Source organism: Suricata suricatta, chromosome 15 (genome assembly GCF_006229205.1).
Source record: "Suricata suricatta isolate VVHF042 chromosome 15, meerkat_22Aug2017_6uvM2_HiC, whole genome shotgun sequence".
Lineage (NCBI taxonomy): Eukaryota > Metazoa > Chordata > Mammalia > Carnivora > Herpestidae > Suricata > Suricata suricatta.
In genome coordinates, this window is record NC_043714.1 from 6,417,270 (window position 1) to 6,437,817 (window position 20,548).

The 20,548-nt window shown below is 36.9% G+C and overlaps 1 protein-coding gene across 1 annotated transcript in view; it reads left to right on the plus strand.

Moving 5' to 3' along the window:
* Positions 1-255: 255 nt before the first annotated feature.
* Positions 256-20,548, plus strand: part of LOC115279459 (lipoxygenase homology domain-containing protein 1-like) — a 38,157-nt gene continuing 17,864 nt past the window's right edge. Inside the window, exons 1-3 of the mRNA XM_029924008.1 lie at positions 256-373; positions 14,455-14,606; positions 18,680-18,758. Of these exons, the coding sequence (XP_029779868.1) occupies positions 256-373; positions 14,455-14,606; positions 18,680-18,758 (349 nt within the window). The remainder of the gene's footprint in view (positions 374-14,454; positions 14,607-18,679; positions 18,759-20,548) is intronic.

The following is a 20,548-nucleotide window of genomic DNA, read 5'->3' on the forward strand; positions in this document are numbered from 1 at the left end:
ATATAGAGAAATTAAAAATAGAAAAATTTCAAAATAAAGAAAAGAAATACAGTTTTACTTGATTTGGTACTAAACGAAGATATTAGCACTTTTCTTGTCAAGTATTCAACAACTTCTTGTACTATAAAAAAGTAACATGGTCTTCTGTGAGCTACGTGTCAGGCTAGGATGAAAACTTTTATTTGGCTCTTTGATAAACTATTCCTACATTTTTCACGAGAAATATTGTTGCTACTGTAGATACAGTTGTGGAACATGAATTCTGGAAAAAAGTTTTATATACCTGTTCAGCGATGGTTAGCACGAGATCAAGAGGACGGGGAAATCTGTCGAGAATTTCCTGTTTTAAACGAAGGACAGCCCATGCTTCCAGGTAGGGAAGACCCAACTATCCAAGTCCAGGCTGCCCAGATTACGCTTGATGCCTCAATGCTGAGGGACAGGGAACTCAGTAAATACATGTTGCATGAATGAATAAATGAACAAATGAATTGATTAAACAACGGCTCATTTCTTACCAGTTACAACTGCATCTAAATATGGGTTAGTTGTTTTGTGCACTGGCACTCAGGAATAGGTTTTTGTCAACAGTTACCTCTGGAGGCAGGTCAAATGAAATGGCTCTTTAATCAAAATAAGAAAATTAATTTTTAAAAGGTCATGAGAAAATTGAAAGCCCAATAAAGTTATTCCAGGGCTAAGAAATGCAAGTCAATGTATACTTTTCCTACCAGCTTCTATCTTAGTTTTGAAAATTTTCCTACTCATGAAGGAATGAAAACAGAACTGCTCAAACACTTTTTAAGCATTTCACCAAAAGCAGAGGTGTGTTCAAGCCTTATGTAACCATGGCTGAGAAATAGGCTTGGCTCAGGGTTAGAGAGCCACTGAGTCCTGCATGAATCCGGGTGACTCTGTCCACAAGTGCTGTTTGCCCTTGTGTCTGCTGGTTTCTGTTTTGGAAGAGAATAGGAAAACAGTAAATAAGAATTATAAATGGATAGTTGATAAAAATACATTTTTTCCAATTTAGAGTATTCTCTATCCAAAATGTATATTTTAGTTTTCTAAAGCAATAGATTATAACAAATACTATGTGAAGATTAAGAAGAGTTCCATAATGTGGTATAAGCTGTCATTAGGCTTAGGCACATAATAACTTGTGTAACTTTTTTAGGGAATGTAGATAAGTAAAACATTTGCAGAGGCTGTTGATTTTTTTTTAATGTTTACTTATTTTTGAGAGAGAAAGTATGTGAGCTGGGGAAGGAGCAGAGAGAGAGACTCTAAAAGCAGCCTCCAGACTCTGAGCTGTCAGCGTAAACAGAGCCCAATAAAGGGTTCAAACTTATGAATCGTGAGATCGTGACCTGAGCCGAAATCAGACACTTAACTGACTGAACCACCTGGCACCCTGATTCCTTTGTGGTTTTTAACTAAGGTGGAATAAACTCTTTGTTAAGTTTTTGAAGTTAAAATATATATTTTTTAATTAAAATTTTTTAAATGTTTTTATTTATTTTTGAGAGACAGATAGCATGAGTAGGGGAGGGTCAGAGAGAGAGGGAGACACAGAATCTGAAGACAGGCTTCAGGCTCTGAGCTGTCAGCACAGAGCCTGACACGGGGCTTGAACCCACGAACCGTGAGATCATGACTTGAGCCTAAGTTGGACGCTTAACTGACGGAGCCACCCAGGCGCCCCAAAATATTTTTGAAAATATATGAAAAATTCTATTTGCTGAATAGCGAAGGCTTGTATGAGCATTGTTCTCACCGTTCATAAGCATTTTTATCACCATTTCTAAGTATTCTCGACATTCTTCCTCATCAGCCTATTTACTTAACCAAGAAGGAGACATTGGCCAGGTGTCCTTTTCCTGCCCACACTAGTCACGATAAAGGGGTCATTTTTTGCTTTTTTGTCTCCTATTTTAATTATAAAATTGTATTTATAGAAGGCATATTTTTCAAATACATACTGATTTCCCTTGCTTTGTTTGTAGTATTTGATACTTATAAGTTTATTAATAAACATTTCCTCCCAAATTTCTTCATATGGGTTGGAGAAGTCTCTTATATGTTATCTCTGTGCCATCTGTACCCTCTCATGTGCTATTAATAAACTTGGTGAGCCTTTAATTCTCTAAATCTCATTGATAGCTAAACAAATGATAGCTGATCTTAGCCATATTTTTGTGTAATACTCTAGCAAAGATTGGTGCTGTGTATGAAATACTGTCTTACAGACAAGTAGCAGCTTTCTCTAGAGACAGACACATCACTTCTAGGTGGTATAAATAAGGAGAGCTGGAAGAGTGTCTTTTTTGGTATGTTCAATATCTTTGAGTCTGTAGTCAGGGCAATATTTATCATTAAGGTGAAAAGGAATCTAAAACCGTCTGCCTGGTTAACTAGTACACTATCATATGCACCTGAAAAAATGTTTTATAATTATGGAATTATTAGTGGATAAGGGTTGCTAAGATAACCAGAGTAAAAGAAGACTTTCTCAGGCTGTGGGAGGTATTTATTTTTAATTTTATCTTTTAATTAAGATAACAAAAACAATAAAACTTACTTAACATTTTTAAGCGTGCATTTCAGGAATGTTAAGTTATTCACATTGTTGTGCAATAGATCTCTAGGACTTCCTTCATCTTACAAAACTGAAATATTATTTCTTCTTGGCTGAATTTTGGCAGATTGTGTGTTTCAGCAAATTGGTCTACTTTACCTGTGTTATCAAATGTGTGAACATAGAGTTGTTCATAGCATTTCTTTAGGGCCATTTAAATTTTCCATGGGAACTGTAGTGATAGTTCCTTTTTAATTTCTGATATTAGTAATTTGTGTCCTCTCTCTGTCTTTTTTTCTCAGTTAGCCTGGCAAGAAGCTTATTGATTTTATCAGTCTTTTCAAAGAATCAACTTCTTTTTTTTTTATCATTGAGTTTCTTCCTTGATTTCTTATTTTCAATTTCTTTGATTTCTGCTCTAAGTCTTATTTCTTTACTTCTTGTCTTACTTTGGGTTTAATTTGCTCTTCTTTTTCTAGTTTCCCAGGGTGGAAACATAGTGATTGATTTTAGACATTTCTTCTTTTCTAATGTATGCATTTAATGCTCTAAATTCCTCAGCATTGCTTTTGCTCCATTCTGTAATTTTTGATAAGTGTGTTTTTATTTTAATTAGGTTCAAAGTATTTTATTTACCTTTATTTTTTATTTTTTTAAGTCAAGTTTAAAAAAAATTTTTTAAATGTTGATTTTTTTATTTTGAGAGAGAGAGAGTGCAAATAGGGCAGGGGCAGAAAGAGAGGGAGAGAGAGTTCCAAGCAGGTTACACACTGCCAGCACAGAGCCAGACACAGGGCTGAAATTCCTGAACCGTGAGATCATGACCTGAGCTGAAACCAAGAGTCAGTCACTTAACCAACTGAGCCACTCAAGCACCTCAGGTTCAAAATATTTTAAAATTTACTTCAGATCACTTCTTTGACCCATGTGTTATTTAGAATTTCAATTACCTGTTACTAATTTCTAGTTTAATTCCACTGTAGTCTGAGAGAAGACAGTGTCTGATTTCTGTTCTTTTAAATATCTTAAGAACAGGTTCGTTCTATCTGGGTGAATATTCCACATAACTATGGGAAGAATATGTGTTCTGTTGTTGGGTCAAGTAATCTATAGATGTGAATTATAAATGGTTGACAGCAGTGTTACTGAATTCATTTATGTCCTTATTGATTTTCTGCCTGCTCATTCTGTCCATTTCTGAGAGAGGGGTGTTGAAGTCCCCAACTACAATACAAGATTCATCTATTTTTTTTCTTGCAATTTTATCAGTTTTTGCCCCATATAGTTTGATGCTCTTTTGTTAGGCACATATATGAAGGTTATCATGTCCTCTTGGAGAACTGACATTTTTATCATTATGTAATACCCTTCTTATTTCCGTGCTTTGATACCTGCTCTGGCTGAAATTAATGCAGGTACTCCTGCTTTCTTTTGATTAGTTTAGCATGATACATTGTTCTCCATCCATTTACTTTTATGTATTTATTTATTTTAAAATTTATTTTTGAGAGGGGGGGGCAGACCATGAGTGGGGGAAGGACAGAGAGGGAGAGACAAACAGAATCCAAAGCAGGCTTCAGGCTCTGAGCTGTCAGCACAGAGCTTGACACAGGGCTCGAACTCATGAGCCATGAGATCATGACCTGAGCCACCTAGGTGCCGCCATTTACTTTTTTTTTTAACACATATTTTTAATTTAAATTTTAGTTAACACAGTACAATATTGGTTTCTGGTTTCATCACTGACATACAACACCCAATGCTCATTACAGAAGTGCCCATCTCACCCCCACCTCCCTCCATCAACCCTTAGTTTATTCTCTGTTGTGAAGAGTCTCTTGTAGTTTCTTTCCCTCTCTCTCCCCCCAACCCCCACAATATGTTCATCTATTTTGTTTCTTTTTTAAAAAATTTTTTATGTTTATTTATTTTTGAGAGACAGAGAGAGACAGAGCACAAGTGGGAGAGGGGCAGAGAGAGAAGGAGACACAGAATCGGAAGCAGGCTTCAAGCTCTGAGCTCTTGGCACAGAGCCCGATGCAGGGCTCAAACTCACAAACCGTGAGATTGTGACTTGAGCTGAAGTTGAATGCCCAACCGACTGAGCCACCCAGGTGCCCCCTATTTTGTTTCTTAAATTCCACATATGAGTGAAATTATGTGGTATTTGTCTTTCTCTGATTGACTTATTTTGTTTGGTATAATACATTCTATCTCCACCTACATTGTTGCAAATGTAAAATTTCATTTTTTGGTGGCTGAATAATATTCCATTTTTCACACCTACACACACACACATACCACACCACATCTTTTTTATCCATTCATCAGTCATTGGACATTTGGGTTCTCTCCATAGTTTGGCTGATGTTGATAATGCTGCTATAAATATTGGGGTGTCCTTCAGATCTGTATTTTTTTGTATCCTTTGGGTAAATACATAATAGAGCAATTGCTGGTTTGTAGGGTAGTCCCCTGTTTTTGTTTTTTTGAGATACATCCAAACTGTTGTAAAAAGTGGCTGCATCAGTTTGCATTTCCATAAGTACAGCAAGAAGGTTCCTCTTTCTCAGCATCCTTGCCAACATGTTGTTTCCTGTGTTGTTAATTTTAGCCATTCTAACAGGTGTGAGGTAGTGTCTCATTTTGGTTTTGATTTGTATTTTCCTGATCACAAGTGATGTTGAGCATCTTTTCATGTGTCTATTAGGCATCTGGATGTCTTCTTTGGAAAAATGTCTATTCATGTCTTCTGCCCATTTCTTAATTGGGTTGCTTGTTGTCTGGATGTTGAGTTTGTTAAGTTCTTTATAGATTTTGGATCTATATAATCAGATCAGATATGTCATTTGCGAGGTATCTTCTCTCATTCTGTAGGCTGCCTTTTAGTTTTGCTGATTGTTTCCTTCACCGTGTAGAAGTTTTTATCTTGATGAAGCCCTAATAGTTCATTTTTGCTTTTGTTTCCCTTGCTTTCAGCCCCGTGTCTATTCAAAAGTTGCTCTGGCTGAGGAGGAAAAGATTGCTGCTGTGTTCTCCTCTAGGATTTTGATGGTTTCCTATGTTACATTTACATCTTTCATCCATTTTGAATTTATCTTTGTATATGATGTAAGAGAGTGGATCCCATTTCATTCTTCTGCACGTCACATCCAGTTTTCTCAGCACCATTTGTTGAAGAGGCTTTTTTTCCCCCCATTGGATATTCTTTCTTGCTTTGTCAAAAATTAATTGGCCATATAGTTGTGGGTCCATTTCTGGATTTTTTATTCTGTTCCATTGATCTATATGTCTGTTTTTGTACTTGTACCATATTGCCTTGATGACTACAGTTTTATAATATAGCTTGAAATCCAGAATTGTGATGCCTGTGTTTTTCTTTTTCAGGATTGCTTTGGCTACTTGGGGTCTTTCATGAGTCCATACAAATTTTAGCATTGTTTGTTTCAGCTCTGCGAAAAATGGTGGTGATATGTTGATAGGGATTACATTAAGTGTGTAGATTGTTTGGGTAGTATAAACATTTTAACAATGTGTCTTCTTTTAATCCAGGAGCATGGAATGCTTTTCCATTTCATTGTATTTTCTTCAATTTCCTTCATAAGTCTTCTGTAGTTTTCAGAATATAAGATATTTTACCTCTTTGGTTAGGTTAATTCCTGGGTATCTACTTGTTTTGGTGCAATGGCAAATGGGATTGATTACTTGATTTCTTTTTCTGCTTCTTCATTGTTGGTGTATAGAAATGCAACAGATTTCTGCACATTGATTTTATATCCTGCAACTTTTCTGAATTCATGTGTTACTGCTGGCAATTTTTTGGTGAAGTCTTTCAGGTTTTCTATGTAGAGTATCATGTTGTCTGCAAATCATGAAAGTTTGACTCCTTGATAATTTGGATGTCTTTTATTTTTGTTGTCTGATTGCTGAAGCTAAGACTTTCATTACTATGTTAAATAGCAATGGTGAGAATGGACATCCTTGTCTTGTTCTTAACTGTAAAGACTCTTGATTTTTCCCCATTGAGGATGATATTAGCTGTGAATCTTTCATATATGGCCTTTATGATGTTGAAGAATGTTCTCTCTGTCCCTGCTTTCTTGAGGATTTTTATCAAGAATGGATGCTGTATTTTGTTAAATGCTTTTTCTGCATCTATTAACAAGAATTTAGGATTCTTATCCTTTCTTTTGTTAAAATAGTTTATCACATTGATTGATTACCAAATATTGAATCAGCCTGGTAAGCCCAGGAATAAATCCCACTTGATCATGGTGAATAATTCTTTTAACATATATTTAATTCAATTTGCTAGTATTTCATTGAGAATTTTTGCCTCCATGTTCATCAGGGGTCTTGACTTATAATTCTCCTTTTAATTGGTTCTTTGGTTTTGGAATCAAGGTGATGCCTCGTAGAATGCGTTTGGAAGTTTTCCTTCCATTCTTATTTTTTGGGACACTGAGAAAAATAGGTATTAACTCTTCTTTAAATGTCTGGGAAGTAACCTGGCCCTCGACTTGTTTGTTGGGAGATTTTTTTAATCTTTAAAAAATAAATGCTTTATTTATTTTTGAGAGAGAGGAAGAGAGAGGGAGACACAAAATCTGAAATAGACTCCAGGCTCTGAGCTGTCAGCACATTGCTCTATGCAGGGCTCGAACTTGTGAACTGTGATATCAAGACTTGACCATTACTGAATGAGTCACCGAGGCAACCCCTTTAGGAGATTTTTGATTACCATTTCAATTTCTTTGCTGGTTATGGAGTTGTTCAGATTTTCAATTTCTTTCTGTTTCAGTTTTGGTAGTTTGTATGTTTTTAGGAAGTAACCTATTTCTTCCAGATTGCCCAATTTGTTGGCATATAATTTTTCATAATATTCAGTTATTGTTGTTTGTATTTCTACAGTGTTGGTTATGATCTCTCCTTTTTCATTCATAATTTTATTTCCTTGAGTCCTTTCTCATTTCTTTTTCATAAGTCTGGCAGAGATTTATTAATTTTATTAATTCTTTCAAGAATTTAAAACAATGTTGTTTCATTGATCTCATTCTATTGTGTTTTTTTCTATATTTTTATTTCTCCTCTAATCTTTATTATCTTTATTCTTCTGCTGTCTTAGGCTTTATTTGCTCTTCCTTTTCTATCTCCTTTCGGTATAAGTTTAGGTTGTATATTTGGGATCTTTCTTAAATGCTTCTTGAGACAAGCCTGAATTTCAATATATTTTCCTCTTAGGACTGCCTTTGCTGCACCCCAAAGGATTTGAACTGTTGTTTTTTCATTTTCATTTGCTTCTGAGTATTTTTTTTATTTCTTCTTTCATTTCCTGATTAACCCATTCATTCTTTAGTAGAATATTCTTTAACTTCTATGTATTTGAGGACTTTCCAAATTTTTTGTTGTGGTTGACTTCATGTTTCATTGCTTTGTGATCTGAAAACATGCATGGTATGATCTTATGTATTTTTGGACTTGTCAAGGGCTGATGTATGAGCCAGTTTGTGGTCTGTTCTGGAGCATGTTTCACGTGCACTTGAAAAGAGTATATATTCTGCTGCTTTAGGATGAAATGTTCTGAAAGTATCTGTTTAACCTATCTGGTTCAATGTGTCATTCAAAGCCATTGCTTCATTGTTGATTTTCTACTTCAATGATCTATCTATTGCTGTGAATAGGGTGTTAATGTCTGTTAGTATTATTGTATTATTGTTAATGAGTTTCTTTATGTTTGTGATGAATTGATTTATATATTTGGCTTCTTCCAAGTAGGAGGTGTAAATATTTACAATTATTGGGCCATCTTGATGGAGAGAGTCTCATAGTTATGATATATTTCATTTCTTCCATCTTTTCTTACAGTCTTTGGTCTAAAATCTAGTTTGTCTGAGAGTAGTATGGCTACTCAGGCTACTCCAGTAACATGATAGATGATTCGCCATCTCCTCATTTTCCATCTGGAGATTTTTTCAGTCTAAAATGAGTCTCTTGTGGGTAGAATATAGATGGATCTTGTTTTTTTTAATTCAATTCTGATACTCTGTCTTTTGATTGAAGCATTTAGTCCATTTACATTCAGACTGATTATTGTTAAGATATGAATTAAGTGCTATCATATTGCCTGTAGAGTTGGTATATCTGGTGATGCTCTCTGATTGTTTCTAGTTGTTTTTGCTTTTTAATGAGGTCTCTATAATTCACTTTTGCTTTTGTTTCCCTTGGAAACATGTCTGGAGACATGTCAAGTAAGATGTTGCTGCGGCTGAGGTCAGAGCAGTCTTTGCCTGCTTTCTCCTCTAGGATTTTGGTGGCTTCCTGTTTTACTTTTAGGGCTTTCATCCATTTTGAGTTTAGTTTTGTGTATGGTGTAAGAAAGTGGTCCAGGTTCATTTTTCTGTAGGTTGCTGTCCACTTTTCCCTATACCATTTGCTGAAGAGACTGTCTTTATTCCATTGGATATTCTTTCCTGCTTTGTCAACGATTAGTTCACCATCTGTTTTGGGGTCCATTTCTGGGTTCTCTATTCCATTCCATTGATCTGAGTGTGTCTGTTTTGCGCCAGTATTATACTGTCTTGATGATTACAGCTTTGTAATGCATCTTAAAGTCTGGGACTGTGATGGCTCTAGCTTCGTTTTTTTTTTTTTTTTTCAGAATTGCTTTGGCTCTTTGGGTTCTTTTCTGATTCCATACAAATTTTAGAATTGTTTGTTTTAGCTCTGTGAGGAATGCTGGTATTATTTTGATACAGATTGTATTGAAAATGTAGATTACTTTGAGTAGTATTGACATTTTAACAGTATTCTTCCAATTCATGAGCATAGAATGCTTTTCCTTTAAAAATTTTAAAAAATGTTTTATTTATTTTTGAGAGAGAGAGAGTGAGCGAGCACACACACAAGTAGGGGAGGGGCAGAGAGAGAGACGCAGACAGAATCTGAAGCAGGCTCCAGATTCCACAGAGCCTGATGCAGGGGCTCAAGCCCCCAGACTTTGAGATCATGACCTGAGCCAAAGTTGGACATTCAACTGATTGAGCCACCTAGGTGCTACTTTCTATTGTTTTGTGTGTTTTCTTCAATTTCTTTCATAAGCTTTCTATAGTTATCAGCATATAGATTTTTCACCTCTTTGGTTAGGTTTATTTCTAGGTATATTATGCTTTTTGACGCAATTGTAAATGGGATCAATTCCTTGATTTCTCTTTCTGTTGTTTCATTATTGGTGTATATGAATGCAACTGATTTCTGTGCATTGATTTTGTATCTTGCTACTTTGCTGAAATCACGGGTCGGTTCTAGAGTTTGTGTGTGTGTGTGTGTGTGTGTGTGTGTGTAATCTTGTGGGTTTTCAATATAGAGTATCATGTAATCTGTGAAGAGTGAGTTTGACTTCCTTTTGCCGGTTTAGATGCCCTTTATTCCTTTGTGTTGTCTGGCTTGTTAAGACTAGGACTTCCAATAATATGTTGAATAACAGTGACAAGAGTGGACATCTCTGTCGTTTTCCTGACCTGAGTGAGGAAAACCCCAGTTTTTCTCCATTGAGGATGATATTAGTGGTGGGTCTTTCATGTATGGATTTTATGATCTTGAGGTATGATACTTCTGTCCCTACTTTCTTGAAAGTTTTTATCAAGAAGGGATGGTGTATTTTGTCAAATGCTTTCTTTCTCTGCATATATTTAGAGATTCATATGGTTCTTGTCCTTTCTTTTATTGATGTGATTGTTTTGCAGATACTGAATCAGCCTTGCATCCTAGTTATAAATCCCACTTGATCATTGTGAATAATTCTTTTAATGTACTCACAATTGTTAAATCTTCTTTATGAATGGACCCCTTAATTATGATCTTTTGCCCTTCTTCATCTCTTGTTACAGTCTTTATTTTAAAATCTAGATTATCTGATATAAGTATGGCTACTCTGGCTTTCTTTTGTTGACCATTAGCATGATAGATGGTTTTCCGTCCTCTTACTTTCAATCTGAACAGGTTTTTGGCCCAAAGTGCATCTCTTATGAACAGCATATAGATCTTGTTTTCTTATCCATTTTGTTACTTTGTATCTTTTGATTGGAGCATTTAGTTCATTGATGTTTAGAGTGAATACTGAAATATATAATTTTATTGCCATTATGTTTCTTGTAGACTTGGAGTTTTTGGTCTTGTTCTCTGGTCCTTTCTAGTCTTTGTTGCTTTTGGCCTTTCCCCCCCTGTCTTTTCTCCCCTTAAAATTTCTTGCAGGGATGGTTTAGTGGTTATGAACTCCTTTAATTTTTGTTCATCTGGGAAACTTTTAATCTCTCCTTCTCTTTTGAATGACAGCCTTGCTGTATAAAGAATTCTTGGCTGCATATTTTTCTCATTCAGCACATTGAATATATCCTACCACTTCTTTCTGGCCTGACAATTTTCTGTGGCTAGGTCTGCTGGGAACCTTATCTGTATTCTCTTGTAGGTTAAGGACTTTTTTCCCTTTGCTGCTTACAGGATCTTTTCCTTGCTTGAGTATTTTGTGAATTTGACTATGATATGTCTTGTTGATGGTTGTTTTTGTTGAATCTAATGGGGTTCTCTGTGCTTCCTGGATTTTGATGTCTGTGTCTTTCCCCAAGTTAGGAAAATTTTCTGCTATGATTTGCCCACATAATGCTTCTACCCCTTTTTCTCAATCTTCATCTTATAGGACCCCTATGATTTGGATGCTATGTTATTTGTTTTTAAGGAGGCACTGAGTTCTCTAATTCTTATATCGTGCTCTTTTGCCTTAGTCTCCGTCTTTTTTCCACTTCATTATTTTCCACAGATTTATCCTCTCTATCACTGATTTGCTGCTCGGCTTCAGCCATCCTTGCCACTATGGCATCCATTCAAGATTGCATCTCAGTTGTAGCATTTTTCATTTCATCCTGACTAGATTTTACTTCCATTCTCTCTGCAGAAAGAGAGTCTATGCTTTTTTTTTTTTCAACCCCAGCTATTATTCTTATAAACCTGATTCCAAATTCTGGTTCAGACATCTTGCTTATGTCTGGGTTAAGTCGCTGGCTGTCATTTCTTCCTGTTCTTTTTTCAGGGGTAAATTCCTTTGTTTCATCATTTTGGATGAAGAAAAAGAATTAAAAATATAAAAATTGAAAAAAACAAATCAAATAAAGGATGCAAGATCTTAGGTATGTTTTGGTCTGATTATTGAAAGAAGCTTGACAGAATAGAGAAAAAGAGAAAGAAAAGAAAAGAAAAAAGTTTGAAATAAAAAAATGAATACAGTAAAATTGAATAAAATGAACTGATGAAAATAAAATAGAATTGAGAAAAAGAGAAAGAAAAGATAAGAAAAAAGTTTGAAATAAAAAAATGAATACAATAAAATTGAATAAGATGAACTGATGAAAATAAAATAGAATTGAAAAAATTAAGAAGTAAAAAATGTAGTAGAAAAAATTAAAGAAAAATATTTTTGTTAAAAAAGGAAAATAAAAATAATTTTTTTCTTTCTGTATTCAAGAATAAGAAAACAAAAGAAAAAGAAAAAAATTGAATAGGTGGACCAGCAAACAGAATGAAATACCAATGAAATTACATCCAGCATCCTCTCTAAGTCAAACAATGAAATCCTTTATAGTCTGTAAACTAAGCAGGCAGCGACTTGTGGTGTTTCTCTAGAGCATCGTTGTCCCAGTTGGGAGGGGCTAGGCGTAACAGCTCCACTCTCCACTAGTTGGCGCTGCTTAGTTTCCTGGGGTGGATTGTTACAGCTTATGCAGGCATGTATGCACATGCCTAGGAGGGGGAAATGACCTTATCTAGCTACCCAGTCTCCAGCATTGGAACTCTGCTCTCACTGACTATCAGTCAAGCACCGCTCCTTTGTCTCTGGCTTCTGTCCACTCCTTGCTTCTGCACTGTCCATGGTTAAGTCGTCAACCTTCCAGGTGGTACCTCCCTCTCCTGTTTTATCTCAGATGGGACTGTGTTTCTACACCCCTCACTTCTGAGGACCCTGCAGCTTTGACCTACTTGGACCCTTTGAGGGAGGGTCTTGCCGAGCAATGGCTGGGTGCCAGCCTGCCTCTGGGAACATTCGGGTGACGTTGCTTCAGATGTACAGAGATTGCAGCTGGTTGCCAGTCCATCCCAGAAAAATTCTGTGTGGTCGTGTAGCAGCAGCATTTCAAGGATTATGGTAACTCACAACACACATCTGTCGCCAGGCTTTACCCTTAATGTCCTTGTTCCAGCACCAGCGAACCTGGCTGTTCTCTGGAGTCCGCTGGGACCTTTTGCCTGTGGGGAGGCTGCACAGCCTCTACCAAACGTCTTCCCAGCAGGGAGCTGCCTCTCTCATGTGGCCTCAGGACCCCTCAGGTCTTGCTTTCTGCTCCTGGGGATCCACCCTTCCTGCCGGAGCTCTGCCAGGTATTGAGCCGCAGAGTTTCAGACTCTGTGCTCCCCTATTTATAGTGTCTCTGTGGAATTTACACCGTCTCCCTTTGTATTTTTCCTTTGTCTCTTTTTTGTTCAGTCCCTTGCAGCTTTTTCCAATCTTTCTCTTTCTCTCTGGCTGCTTTCAGGGGAGAGTGCTTTTCCTGTACTCTTCCCCATCTTGTCCTCTCTCTGCAAGCAAAACCAGCTCCCTGCCCTCTCCACCTTCTCCCTCCCCACGTTCACCTCTCCGTGCTGTGTGCCTGATGAGTTCTGTGGTTCAAGTTGTGCTGATTCTTGTGTCAATCCTCAAATCAGTTTCTAGGGGTGCAAGGTGGTTTGGTGTTGATCTAGCTGTATTTTAGGACAAGGCAAAATAAATAAATAAATAAATCTTCCATGCAGCTCTCCCATCTTGGCTCCTCCTGGGTGACATTTAAATCCTATGGAGAATGTTTATATTTTTGCCTTAACAGGCAGTTGACCACTGGTTAGTTTCCACCTGTTATCTGTGGGCTGTGATTCCAATGTCAGTTTAGTCTTAAACGCCTTTGTAGTGCTCTTCATATCTGCCCTATATGTATACTACTCACTGGTGAATCTAGGTGGAGCCTGGGTGGAGGCTTATCTGTTAGTTTCCATATCAAAGTCTTTGGTATGCTGAATAGGATCAGAGTCAGGCATCTTTAGCTTAAGGGTGAGCCCAGGAGTTAATGAAGAGCTTTGGGGTTTTGTTTTTTTCCTGACCCTCTTTGGTACTTTCGAGTTCCCTGGCTTCTAGTTTTGGTTGGTTAGCTGGTATTTTAGTTTCCCTGGTTGGCTGTTCATTTATGCAGTAGTCCTATGTCCAGGGCTCAGTAGTGATAGGACAGAGGGCAAAGAAAGCAATGGAATTTGGTCTCCCCTACTGAAGCCCAGATCCTCTGAACAGAGGCAGAAGTTCTCCCTCAGAGTGTGGGTTCCTGTGTGCCTCTGTGCTCAAGCACTGGCATGTGAGAAAATGAAGTAATGAAAGAGAGAATAAAATAGTGTAAGATCTCTACTCTCTTTTTGTGTTAGGAACTTTATTTCCTGTGTTTTAAGCCTGAGCAAGAGGGCTCTCCTGGGTTTCTGTGTCTGAACTCCAGTGCTTATTTCCAGGTTTTTGGTGAACTGAGTTCAGGATGGGAGATGCCAGAGGACAAAGAATGATAAACACACTGCCACATGGCACATCAAATTCTAGTCTTCTTCCTGAATCCTCCTACTACTTTTCACTCTTCAGCATCTTCGTATAGCTGCTCCATCCATTTGGTCAAGAGTTTATAGCTGTGTTCAGTGGGAGGGACTGGGTAGAGTGTGTGACTGCATTTTAACTGAACTGGAACCCTTGATTAGGTAGAAATAAATTTTCAGTCGTATGAATTCTGCTTGGCATATAAAATTTATTTTTCTTTAATTGTCAGTGACAGTATATGAAGTGCATGTGGCAACAGGTGAGCTTTGGAATGCTGGAACAGTAGCAAATGTCTACATTTCTATCTATGGGGAAAAGGGAGATTCAGGATCCAGACAACTATTTCGATCAAAGAGCTCCTTCAGTTTTTTAAGAGGACAAGTAAGTGATAAAGTCCTTTGTTTGATTTTTTAAAATGTGTTAAAAAAATAGAATTTACCATCTTAACTGTTTTTAAGTTCACAGTTCACTAGTCTTAAATATATTCACTTTGTTGTACAACAGGTTTTCATCTTGCAGAACTGAAACTCTACGCATTAAACAGCTCCATGTTTACCCCTCCCCTCAGCCCTTGGAAACCACCATTCTACTTTCTGTTTCGGATACATTTGACTACTGTAGATATCTCAAATAACTGGAGTCATAAAATAATTGTCTTTTTTTTCCTTTTTAGTTTTAGGAGTAGAATTTAGTGATTCATCACTTACATATAATACCCAGTGCTCATCACAAGTGACCTCCTCATCACCCACTTAGCCCATTTCCCCCACTGATCTCCCCTCCTGCAACCCTGTTTGTTCTCTGTAGTTAGGAGTCTCTTATGGTTTGCTATTCTCTCTTTTTTTTCTTTCCCTATATCCAACTGTTTTGTTTCTTAATTCTGTGTATGAGTGAAACCATATGACATTTGTCTTTCTTTGACTTGTTTCACTTGGTATGATACACTGTGGCTCCATCCACATTGTTGCAAATGGCACGATTTGCAAATAGCAAGAATAGAAAACCCAGAAATTGATTCATAACTATATGATCAACTCATCTTTGAAAAAACAGGAAGGAATATCCAGTGGAAGAAAGACAGTCTCTTCAACAAATAGTGCTGGGATAACTGGAAAGCAACATGCAGAAGAATGAACCTGGACCGCTTTCTTACACCATATTCAAAACTATATTCAAAATTGATGAAAGACCTAAATGTGAGACAGGAAACTATCAGAATCCTAGAGGACAATGCAAGCAGCAGTTGACCTTGGCGGGAGCAACCTCTTTCTAGACATGTCACTGAAGGCAAGGGAAACCCAAGGGAACACTAACTATTGGGACTTCATCAAGATAAAAAGCTTCTACACAATGAAGGAAACAATCAACAAAACTAAAAGGCAGCCTACAGAATGGGAGAAGATATTTTCAAGCCACATATCTGATAAAGGGTTAGTATCCATAATCTGTAAAGAAGTTACCAAACCCAACACTCAAAAACCAAATAATCCAGTTAAGAAATAGACAATAAACAGACACTTCTCCAAAGAAGACATCCAGATGGTAATAGACACATGCAAAGATGCTCAACATCACTCATCATCAGGGAAATACAAATCAAAACCACAATGAGATACCATCTCACACCTGTCAGAATGGCTAAAATTAAAGACAGAGGAAGCAACAGATATTGGCAAGGATGTGGAGAAAGTGGAACCCTCTTGCACTATTGGTAGGAATGCAAACGGATCCACCACTCTGGGAAACGGTATGGAAGTTTCTGAAAAATTTTAAAATGGAAGTACCCTTAGACTCCGTAGTTGCACTAGTAGGAATTTACTGAAAGGATACAAAAATACTGATTTGAAGGGGTACACACTCCCCAGTGTTTGTAGTAGCATTACCAACAATAGCCAGACTGTGGAGAGAGCCCAAATGTCTATTGATGAATGGACATATATGTATATGATGGAATATAATTCAGCCATCAAAAAGAATGAAATCTTGCCATTTGCAATGACATGGATGGAGCTTCAGTATATTATGCTAAGTGAAAGTAGTCTATCAGAGAAAGATAAATACCGTATCATTGCACTCATATGTAAAATTTATTTAACTAACTAGAATTTAAATAAAAACTTGCAATAAAAAATTTCAGAGATCTTTTTTCTTTAAGTTTGGTTTCTGGAATTTATTTTGTTTTTCTGACTGGGCTATGTTTCCCTCTTTACACACCATGTGATCTTTTCTTGAGATTTGACATTTGAAAAACTACTATCTTACTCAGTCTTAATGGGCTGCATTGTGAAGGGAAGACCCTCCTGCATGAGCCTGGTTAGAGTTTCCAAGGCCTCTCATGCTTTTTTTGGACTGTGTATCATTTTTAGTCTTATTTACATGTTTTTCACTGTCTTAATTTCCCCAAGCTGCTGGATCTTGCTGCTTCTCCTGTGCTCAGATTCTCTTGCCCTCCATCCCGTGTCTTCCTGCTACACTTCAAAACCTTTGTAGCTCTGACACGCCACAGTACTCTTCTCTGTTTTCATGGGCTTCCAAACTCTGCTGCCATTGGTCCTTGAGTTAAGTGAGAATCAGTTCTTTGGGAAGCTTTCAAGGATGCTGGAGTTTGTATACATTCTCTACTCTTTCCTTTCTGTCCCAAGAGAAGATATGGGGTATGGAAGGTTTCCTCCCTGTTACAGTGCACTGTGCCAAGTAGGGGAAGGCTGTGAGCATGCAAGAAGTCACAAATGTCCCTACTTCTTTTGATGAAATCCCTTTTGTATTATTCATTGGAGTGGGTACTGAAGCTTCTTGCATGGTGGCTAGAATTTGCACACAGGTGTTCTAGCCCATATAACATTTAACATGACTGTTAAAATGGTATCTCCAACTGGAGAGCGAGGGCTTGGTTTTCTCTAGTCCATCATCTTGGTGAAATTGTTTCTTATTGTCTTATTTTGAAATCTACTTTTATATTGTCAAATGAGGTTTATTGTTATATAACAGCTTTCTCAGAGGGTGACTTCTAAGGATAAAGTAAAATGTGTGAAAATATTTCAAAATGTATAACTTACTATCTAATGAAAACTTTATTTTTTTAATTTCTAGATTATTTTCAACTGATACGCTACATCATATATTTTTCTTTCATTTTTAAACCTGTATATGATTATCTTCGATTTTATCCAAAGAACTCTGTACTCCTTAGTTCTACCCATAATCTGAATATGTAAACCTTTAGAGGACAAACATGAATAATTTTTATTGTAGCAGCACATTGGGACTTCAGATGCCTGTTAAAAATTTCTGATAATATTTGCATCAATATTCTAAAATTACTTTAGAAACATTATATTTGTCAATGGCCCTTAAGCACTGATTTAAAAATTCCATCCGTGGACAGGTTAAGAGTTGTTTGTATTCAAAGGAATGACAACTTTTAGTATATTTTATAATTATTATCTTTATATTAACATTATTTGAAACCGATATTAGTAGAGAGTCCCCAAATTTATGTTTTCATAATGAAATACTGGTAATAAAAAGGTACGTGTGGGAGGGTATGTTCTACAAATTAATATTGTTTTACCTTTAAATACTTAATTTAGACAGATTTTGGGGGGGGGATAAGCTTAGGAATCCCCTGAGCTTGTACTGATGGGTTAACAAGGCATAAACAATTAGAAAGCCATAGGATGTACACACTCACTTTTGGGTAAACAAGATTACCATACCCCCAGAATAGGTAAAGTAGGGCAAAGGTTCCAGTATAGGAATAGGGAATCGCAGGATGAAAACATCCAAGATGAGGTAAACAAGATTAGGTATTCAGGGCAGAAATGCCCCCCAACTTAGTACTCTAGCAGAAAGCTGCTTTCACAGGAAGAAGGACCACATTAGGTAAACAGGTAAATAGGGCTAAAGACCACTTCAGGGCGAAGTTGTCCAGAGCAGAGCTAATTAGCAAAAGAAAGGTGCCCTGTTGACCCTGAGGTAGCAGGGTCTCTGTCTTTCTTGTCCCCTAGACCAATTTAGGTAAACAGAGGTGGTTCCTCACGTCTCCTGTGAACAACCTTCCATTGGTGCCAGGATTTTGTTTTGTATTATGTTTTGTATTAACTCAAACCCCTAACCCATATACCTTCAAGACCCCCTTCCCCTCACGTCCATGCGTTAACGTTCATGATTTCATTGTCTCTTTGTGCAGGTCCATCACCATGTTTGTAAGCCTTCTGATCCTAATAAAAATGGAGCAAGTTCCCTTATTTGGGGCTCTCCCGGACATTAGTCTCTCTCACATTTTTAATCCTGTGTCCTGCTTTCTTGCTGGACAAGAAAGAGCTCTATGACATTTGTGTATTTACTGAATGAACCTGCTTCTTTTCACAATTTTTAGTGTATCTTAATTTATAATCTTGTAATGAATCAGACTGATAGTCCAGATATAATTATACTTTTTTTATTTGTTACAGACTGACACCTTCTCCCTAGAAGCTGTGCACCTTGGGGCTCTATATAAGATTGTCATAGGCCATGATGGGCTTGGCCCAGGTAAAAGTCTTACATTGGTAGATAGTCAAGGTTTGATTCCTTTCTCATCATGTAAAACTCTGTACAAATTTAGATAATAATTGTAGGAAACTTACAATAAATTCATCTTTAAGTATTGACTATTTGAAATTAAAATATTGAACCCAAATATTCTTTAAATTTTAGTTAGATGTGTATTCTTTTAAATGACATAGGCTTGTCCAGGTGGATGCTCTGGCTAGAATGTTCGAATGAGAGATGCATTAAAAGTGGGGGCGCTCGGGGTGTATGTATTGTGGTGAGTGGCAGCGTTCTAGCTCTAGCGTGGTACTTGTAGTGTGGTACTTGTGGGTAGGGCGGCAGTGTCTGCACCAGTGACACTCCGTGAAGTCCTTGCAACAGGGCCAGCAGTGGCATGTCACCTGTTAAAGAGGCTGTGTTGGTCACAAATTCTCAGCTGTATTTTCTGCTGCCACTTTGTTTATGCTTCTTCCTCAATTTTCCTATCAGTTCTGTGAGATGACCCACTTCTTTCCAATAAATACATTTTCTGTTACTGTGAAAAGATAAACAGAATTCTTTAACAAAAGGTAAGAGTACTAAGGTGTGCATACCACAATGAGGATAAAAATTTAAAAAGCATCGAATAAGAGGATAAACCTTTTTACTAAAAAATATCAATGCATAATTTTCAAGTCTTAAGAACCAAGTTTTCTTACCAATATATACTGAAAGTGTGTTTAAATAATTAATGAGAGAATCAGCAAGGTGAAAAAGCTGGTTCAAAGGAAGTTGCATGAAACTGAAAAATATATTCATATAGTCAGTGTAAACAAAAAGAATGGTGAATAAGATTGATAAATTAAAAATATGGCTAATGTTCTAAGACAGTGAAAACCTACCTGTAATGTTGTCTTCTCTCTTGGATGTAATTTGTTTATATGTTGATGAGATGCAAATCTTTTGCAGTTTATTTTCTGTCAGTTGATGGCTAATTTTACAATCGGGCCTAATCCTTAGTAAGTTCCTTCTGCAGGGAGTCAGGTGATTCTCAGGAAGACTGGCTTCTTAGACTGTGCTCAAGTACGACATTTGTAGGACATGTCAATGTGCCCAAGTGAACACTTACATGTCAGCTAATTCTGGGTCTGTTATGAACAAAGTGCTGTACTGCGTACTTTCTGATGACCATCATGGAATGCCTGCCTGTTAGTCTACCAAGAGTTAGCAAGATGATTTTAAATCCTAAGACGTTTGTGACAACATTTTGTTTTCTAGTTGAAAGTCCTGTCTTTTTTTCCCTCCAAATTCTGATTTTCCTAGTTTATCTAAATGGAATCTAAGTAACTGAGATATCATTGCTGGACATAATGAAGAGAATATGAGCATGTTATCCAGCAATAGATATTTGAATTCAGGCTCTGTTATTTGTCAATTTTTTGATCTTGAGAAAATCAGTTAACCTCTCTGAGTTTCAGTTCATCCTCTGTAAAATGAGATGAATACCTCATATGGTTATTGTGAGGATTACATGAGGTTGTTTATCAATGGCAAAGCAGTGTACATTAGACAGCAAATTATCAAGAGATAGTCATCAGAATTTCTTAAATTACACTTTAGTTTTTAATTTAATTTTTATTTTTTAAAGAGAAGTGTGGGATTTAATCTTTATTTACAGGACAGTGCAGTATATGAGATCCCACATAGAAACAGGAAACCCACTGAGAGGAGCAGCTTCTTACAGTTTGTACAGTTCAGAATTGTTCAAGTACAGTTTCCATTGTGAAAAATGCTACAATAACAAAACACAT